The sequence below is a fragment of the Dipodomys ordii genome, unplaced genomic scaffold, assembly GCF_000151885.1.
Source record: "Dipodomys ordii isolate 6190 unplaced genomic scaffold, Dord_2.0 Scaffold19, whole genome shotgun sequence".
Classification (NCBI taxonomy): Eukaryota; Metazoa; Chordata; class Mammalia; order Rodentia; family Heteromyidae; genus Dipodomys; species Dipodomys ordii.
The window spans coordinates 4,264,390-4,272,503 of NW_012267235.1; the positions used below are offsets into that span (position 1 = coordinate 4,264,390).

At 40.8% G+C, this 8,114-nt stretch overlaps 1 protein-coding gene across 1 annotated transcript in view; it reads left to right on the top strand.

Moving 5' to 3' along the window:
* Trim37 (tripartite motif containing 37) overlaps window positions 1-8,114 on the top strand; it is a 106,716-nt gene that overhangs the window by 49,765 nt on the left and 48,837 nt on the right. Inside the window, exons 16-17 of the mRNA XM_013013091.1 lie at window positions 1,333-1,469; window positions 4,304-4,389. Of these exons, the coding sequence (XP_012868545.1) occupies window positions 1,333-1,469; window positions 4,304-4,389 (223 nt within the window). The remainder of the gene's footprint in view (window positions 1-1,332; window positions 1,470-4,303; window positions 4,390-8,114) is intronic.

Consider the following 8,114-nt stretch of genomic DNA (forward strand, 5'->3'; position numbering starts at 1 on the left):
GCCTTAAGCATGCAAGGCTAGCGCTCTACCACTGAGCCACCTTCCCAGCCCTCTATAAGACTTATCTCCAATAAACCACTCAGAAAACTGGTAGTGGTGCTGTGGCTCTTGTGGTAGCATGCTCTCCTTGAGCTGAAGAGCTTAGGGACAGCACCCAGGCCCAGAGTTCAAGCCCCATGACCGATAAAAAATAAATAAAAGTCTCACAGACTTTCTTGTCTGGGTTGGGTTGAAACCAGGATCCTTTAATTTTGGCCTCTTGGGTAGCTAGGATTACAGGAGTGAGCTACCAGCATCTGGCTTAAAAGTATTTTAGTTTTAAATTTTAGAAAACTATATTCTGTGAAACTGATGTATAGTCTAGAAACTAAATTATGAATTTTAAAAAGGGTATTTTATTCACTAAAACTAGTATTTACTTAATTGTTAGATATTCTGGTAGAATGATTTATGATTTGGGAAACTGCCAAGTTTTTGCTCTAGCAAAGCCACCAGAATAAGAATTGAGAAAGTCTTTGGAGTTTTCTGTTTTTTTTTGTTGTTGTTAAGGTCAGTATACAGAAGCAAGGTTTTCTGTTGTTCTTCTAAGATGAAGATACTTCAGTTTTATGTTAAAAAGGAGCCAGCAAGGGAGGAAAATACAGATGATAGGATTAAGCTCCTGATATTAAGGTGACAATAGGGATTAGAATGTAGGTTTGATAGGCTGAATAAAAGAAGTAATAGTGTTTGTAGGTCAGGTAACTGAAAGTAGGACATTTATGTTTAATAGAGTTCCTTTTTTTTCTGTGCAGTAGGTGATGGGTTTATTTAATGAACGGGAAGATTTTTTTGGGGGGGTGGAGGTTCGGTTGTGGGGCCTGAACTCTGGGCCTGGGCTCTATCCCTCAGCTCTTCAGTTCAAGGCTAGCGATCTGCCACCTGAGCCACAGTGTCACTTCCGGCTTTTTTTCTTTTGCTTATGTGGTGCTGAGGAATCGAACCAGGGCATGCAGGGCAAGCGCTCTACCACTGAGCCACCTTCCCAGCCCATGAACGGGAAGATTAAGGCTAGGTAGTCGTGGTTTGAGATGTTATTCTGTGAGGAACCTTACTGAACTCAATGATGGACTGTATGACATTTTTTTCTTTGTATTAAGGGCCCAGATGGACTGATAACCCCAAATTAGTGGCTCTCAATCAGGGTAGTTGTATGATTTTTTTTTTAAATGGGGTGATGCAGTATAGGGATAGTGCCAGAGAATTGAATTCTGATAATTACTTCATTCTTAGATGTTTGGTTCGGAGAGTAGAAACATTTGGAATAGCAATGTTTTCTTTGTTTTGGTCTAGCATGAGCTTTCAGATGGAGATCTGGATCTGGATCTTGTTGGTGAAGATGAAGTAAATCATCTCGATGGAAGCAGTTCCTCTGCTAGTTCTACAGCAACAAGTAACACAGAGGAAAATGACATTGATGAAGAAACAATGTGAGTGTTCCATGCTAGCTTATAAGGGAGGATTTTCAGTTTGCTCTAGCTATGATACATTTTATAAACAAACTTAAAGACTACATAAAGAACCAGTTTCTTTTCTCAAATCTCTGATTTCAACAATTAAATTTAATATTGAAATTACTCTTCTTTTGGCTAGTCCTGGGACTTGAACTGTGGGCCTGGGTCCTGTCACTGTGCTTTTTGCTCAAGGCTAGCACTCTTATCTCTTTAGTCTTGGTACCACTTCCAGCTTTTTCTGTGATTATTTGGAGATAAAAGTTTCTCTGAGCTGAGCACTTGTGGCTCACATCTGTATTCTTAGCTACTCTGGAGGCTGAGATAAGAGGGTAGAGGTTCATAGCCAGCACAGGCAGGAAAGTCCAGGAGACTCTTATCTCCAATAAATCACTAGAAAACTAGAAGTGGTGCTGTGGCTCAAGTGATAGAGTGCTTGCCTTGAGATGAAGGGCTGAGGGACAGCGTTAAAGCCCCAGAGTTAAAGCCCCAGACTGACAAAAATAAAATGTCTCACAGACTTTCCTGTCTGGGCTGACTTCAAGAAACCTTGATCCTTAGATCTCAGGCTCTTGAGTAGCTAGGATTACAGGAATGAACCACTGGCACCTGCCTTAAAATTACATTTTATATTTAAAAAATATCAAAAATATTATATCTATAGTCCCTTAACATGGGTTTATTTCTCAAATCTTTCTTTTAACAGTATTGGGGAATGAATTCTGAGTCTTGAGCTTGCTAGGCAGGTGTGCTTGCTGTCTACTGCCTGAGCCACACTTCTTGCTCCTTCTTGCCTTCATTATTTATTCATTTTGTTTATGTGTTTATTGTGCCAGTCCTGGAGGTTGAACTCAGGGCATAATCTCTGAGCTTTTATTTATTTTCCTGCAAATAACATAGTTTTTCTTGATCCATTAATCTGTTTTAGGCCATGTGGGTTGTTCCCATGACTTGGCTATATGAATAGTGTGACAATAAAATGGATGCACAAATGTCTTTATAGTATCCTGACTTTTAATTTTGTGGATAGATGCCCAAAAGTGGTATTGTTGGATCATAGAGTAGTTTTTTGTTTGTTTATTTGTTGTTGTTGTTGTTGTTTTTGCCAGTCATGGGGCCTGAACTCTGGGCCTGGGCGCTGTCCCTCAGCTCTTCAGCTCAAGGCTAGCTAGCGCTCTACCACTTGAGCCACAGCACCACTTCTGGCTTTATTCTTTTTGCTTATGTGGTGCTGAGGAATCGAACCAAGGGCCTCATGCATGCAAAGCAAGCACTCTACCACTGAGCCACCTTCCTAGCCCGGGTGTTTTATTGTTGTTGTTGTTGTTTTGTTTTTGTTTTTTGGCAGTTGTGGGGCTTGAACTCTGGGCCTAGGTGCTGTCCTCAGCTCTTCAGCTCAAGGTGAGCACTCTACCACTTGAGCCACAGCTCCACTTTTGGTTTTCTGGTCATTTATTGGAGATAAGAGTCTCACAGACTTTCCTGCCCAGGCTGGCTTTAAACTGTGATCTTCAGCTCTCAGCCTCCTTAATAGCTAGGGTTACAGGCATGAGCCTCCAGTGTCCTGCTATAGAGTTTTTTTGAGGAATCTTTAAACTTCCTTCCACAGTGGTTATACAGTTTACATTCCCACAAACATGATAATTGGATTCCTTTTCCCCACATCCCCACCACCAGGATTTGATATTGGTTGTATTAGTTTTTGGGGGTTGATCCTCAGGTCTTGGCTTCCTGAGTAGCTAGGATTACAGGTGTGAGTCACCGGCGTTCGGCTTTTAAAAGTAGCTTTATTCATAATATCCCAAGACTTCAGAGATCCAAAATGTCCTTCAATGGGTGAAGTTAATCTGCAATATACCCAAACATAGATTCTTACCCAGCAATTAAAAAGAAGTATCTACTAATACACAATATAACCTAGCTGTTATATCCAGAGAATTACTCAGGGCTGGGAAGGTGGCTCAGTGGTAGAGCGCTTGCCTTGCATGCTTGAGGCCCTGGGTTCGATTACTCAGCACCACATAAGCAAAAAAGAAAAAAGCCGGAAGTGGCGCTATGACTCAAGTCGTAGAGCACTAGCCTTGAGCTGAAGAGCTGAGGGACAGCGCCCAGGCCCAGAGTTCAGGCCCCACGACCGGACCCCAAAAAAACAAAACAAAACAGAGAACTACTCAGAGCGAAAGAACCCAAGCCTTTTAAGTCACTGCCTTTGTTTACATAACATTCTTTAAATGGGGACTCATAATAAATGGGCAAAAGAGCAAAATAGAAGCCGGGCGCTGGTGGCTCACGCCTATAATCATAGGTACTCAGGAGGCTGAGATCTGACCATCGCGGTTCACAGCCAGCCCGTGTAGTCTGTGAGACTCTTATCTCCAATAAACCACCAGAAAACTAGAAGTGGCACTGCGGCTTAAGTGGTAGAGTGCTTGCCTTGAGCTGAAGAGCTGAGGGATAGCACCCAGGCCCAGTGTTCAAGCCCCATGACTGACCAAAAAAGTACAAATGTCAATGTAAATTTACATTTCTTGGAGATAAAGTTAGCTTCTAGATTGTGTTACAATTGCGTGTTCAGTTTTTTAAGGGAATGACAAAGGGTTTTCTGGAATGGCTGTACTATTTTACATTTCTTCCAGCTTTTTATTAGGGATCCCATTTCTCTGGCTCCTTATCAGCATTTGCTATTGTCATTAAATTTTATTTTATTTATTTGATTAATATATAGTGATACTTCATGGTTTACTATCCATTATTATAAAATGCATTGAGGTACAACACATTCAAATGTTTGTTTTATTTTTGTTCATTCGTAGGTCTGGAGAAAATGATGTAGAATACAGCAACATGGAATTGGAAGAGGGAGAACTCATGGAGGATGCGGCTGCTCCAGAACCTCCAGGTACAGAAGCAAGGCCCAGGAAGCCATTCTGTCTTCTCTCTTTGATTTCTTCTAACTATATATTTACTATTGGTACATGTTTATTGTTGTACATGGTTCATGGTATTACAAGTACTGAATCTTAGTTCCAGTAATGATGTTTAATAATAAAGGGGATGGGATATAGCTCAGTGGTAAAGCACTTGCCTACAAGTGCAACATCCTGGGTTTGATCCCCAGCACCAAAAAACTACAATTAAATAATAAAGGTACTACTTATGAATTGTTCATATGTATCAGACACTCTGTGAAGTACTTTATCTCATTTACTTATAAAATTCTATGAGATAGGTTAGTTTATTTTGAGGCAGGGTCTTGCTGTTTAAATAGCCCAACTATCTTGGTGCTGGGATTACATGAATGTACCACCAAGCCTGGCCCAAATAATGATAGAAACTGATAACTTAGGGGTATGACTCAAATGATAGAGCATTTGCATAGTAAGTGCAAGGGCCCTAGTTTAGATTCAGTACTGAAAAAAAGAAACTGATGTTTAGTAATAAGCAATATTTATTAAGTAGAAGAAGGTACTTCTGTGTCTGGATCAGCAAAAGATATTTAGAGAGCTTATTTTGAGGTCGGAAAAACTCAAGAGATTTAGTAGCCTGTCATACAGTTGTAAAGTACAGCATAAGCCAAACCTGGGCCCATTTAGTAACTGCTGAGAAAACTGAACACTGTATCAGGGTATTGGAATTTGAAGTCACCTTGGGCATCAAGGCCTTGGAAAGTACCCATTTTCTAAAACTATTCTGTTCCTTAGGTCTCTCTGACTATGTTGGGAGGACCTATATACATACCATTCTTGATTAGTTCCTGGCTACGTTTTTCTTTTTGTTTTGTTTTGTTTTTTTGGCTGGTCATGGGGCTTGAACTCTGGGCCTGGGCACTGTCCCTCAGCTCTTCAGCTCAAGGCAAGTGCTCTACCACTTGAGCCACAGCACCACTTCCGGAGATTAGAGTCTCAGGGGACTTTCCTGCCCTGGCTGGCTTTGGGGCTTTAAATTGCAATCCTCAGATCTCAGCCTCCTGGGTAGCTAGGATTACAGGTGTGAGCACAGGTGATGGGCTCTGGCTACTTTTTACCTAACTTATCTGTAACAAGTGTAGCCATGTCTTATTGTATCCTTAATACCCTTTAGCAGGGTAGATTGGATTTTCCAAATCTTTACACTTTAAGTCCCAGTTAAATTCCACTTTTAAATCATACCTTTGCTTCTTCTTTTTTTTTTTTTTTGGTCGGTTGTGGGGCTTGAACTCTGGGCCTGGGTGCTGTCCCTCAGCTCTTCAGCTCAAGGCTAGCCGGCTACCACTTGAGCCATAGCGCCACTTCCAGCTTTTTCTGCTTATGTGGTGCTGAGGAATCGAACCCAGGACCTCATGCATACGAGGCAAGCACTCTATCACTGAGCCACCCAAACCGTTGCTTCTGAATCTTGCTCTGAGGAGTTAAAAATACCCATGTACCTCCTTTATAATATTTAGCAATTTATTTTTTCCTTTTTTTGTGATGTTACTGGGGCTTGACCTCAGGGCCTAGTCACTGTCTCTTAGCTTTTTTGCTCAGGGTTAGTGCTCCACTTCTAGCTTTTTGATGGTTAATTGAAGATACGAGTCTCACAGATTTTCCTGCCTAGACTGTACTCAGGTCTTCAGCCACCTGAGTAGCTAGAAATATAGACACCTGGCTGCTTAGCTATTTCTTTATTTAGATATACTAAGTCATCATCACTCTTAAGTTTTTTCTTTGATAAAGCCCAGGGCATAGATTTAGTTGAGTGAAGTCTTTTACTACTTAATACTTAACTAGCTGTGAGAAATGACTCATCCTAATGAAAGATGCTAATAGTGGAGAAGGTGGGTTTGAAACATCTAGACCTCTAGTATCTTTTCAGCTTCTCTCTAAATTTTGAAATGAGGAGTTAAAAAAATACTGCAGGGAACAAAAACTAACTTGAGGATGAGATAGGGTAGAGTATAGAAATTGATTTTATTGTGAAAGTCTAATCCTGTCTAAACAATTATGATGTTAGATTATCCATTAAAATATAAGAGGTCAGTCTTAATAAAAAAAAAAAAAAAACAGTTCTCTTACTCCAGTTTCAGTTGCCATAGCAGGATTTAGTAATTTGTAAAAGAAAAAAAAAAGATAATTGTGGTTAGTGGTTTTGGAGGCCCAGAATTCCAACAAAATGGCAGACATCTGCTTATTTTCTGGTGAGGATCTAATACTCCAGCTAACAGCAGAAATCAGAAGAGGGGCAGGCGTGTTCAAATAAGACATAAGAGATAACCGTACTACAACTCATTTTTTGAACACATAGTTCAGATCTTAAATGTCCCCTTCAAAGCCCATATATCTAAAGTTTAAGTGTCATTTTAATCTTGTGTATTAGCTCATTGACTCAGTATCAGGGGAAAAAAAATCTAGTGTGTATTTGCTGACCATGCATTATTTATGAAACCTTGCAACAGTGTATCTTACTTGAGGACTAAAAGGTTATAGCAATACAACACTTCTTTTAAAAAAAAACAAACAAAACCAAAATGACATTGTGTGAGGTTTTACTCAAAATACATGATATTTATTTCAAAGTACAGGGTTTTTATATCCCTCTAGGTACCAGGTACTGAGCTGTTCATTGGGATTATAAGAATGAATGTCACGCCAGGCGCCGGTGGCTCACGCCTATAATCATAGGTACTCAGGAGGCTGAGATCTGAGGATCCCAGTTCAAAGCCAGCCCGGGCAGGAAAGTCCGTGAGTCTCTTATCTCCAATAAAGCACTAGAAAACCAAAAGTGGCGCTGGGGCTCAAGTGGTAGAGCACTCGCCTTGAGCTGAAGAGCGAGAGACAGCACCCAAGCCCAGAGTTCAAAAAAAAAAAAAAGAATGTCACCTTTCTTAAGGGAGAATTCAGCATTAATAATTTCAAGATTTTGTATTTTGTGAGTATTGGTAAAGGGTGACATCAAAAGTAGATAGATTGGCTAATTGGTAATAGATGAAGAAAGACCTTAGAAAGGTTATGATGCCTGATAATCAGTTGAAAATGAACCAAGAAGCTGGGCACCAGTGGCTCATGCCTGTAATCCTAGCTACTCAGGAGGCTGAGATCTGAGGACCGAGGTTCAAAGCCAGCCCAGCCCAAGCCCAGAGTTCAAGCCCTACGACTGACCAAAAAAAGAACCAAGAAGTCAGTTGCTTGTGATTCACACCTGTAATCTTGTTTACTCTGGAGTCTGAGATATGAAGATTGCAGTTGCAAGGCAGCAAGGGCAGAAAAATCTGTGAGACTCTGATCTCCAATAAACCACAAGAAAACTGGAAGTGGCACTGTGGCTCAAGTGGTAGAGCACTTACCTTGAGCTGAAGAGCTGAGGGACAGTGCCCAGGCCCAGAGTTCAAGCCCCATGACCAACCAAAAAAAAAAAAAATGAACCAAGAATTTATTAGAGAAACTTAGGAATTAGGAATGATAGATAACTTAGAAATTTAGGAATGATAGATAAGAAAGCAAGGGGATTCTAGTCAGCAGACAGCATTGTGTTTTTTTAGGACTTCAAATAATTGAGACTTTAATTTTTTGGGGGGTTGGGGGGGTCTGGTCGTGGGGCCTGAACTCTGGGCCTGGGCACTGACCTTCAGCTCTTCAGCTCAAGCCTAGCACTCTACCACTTGAGCCA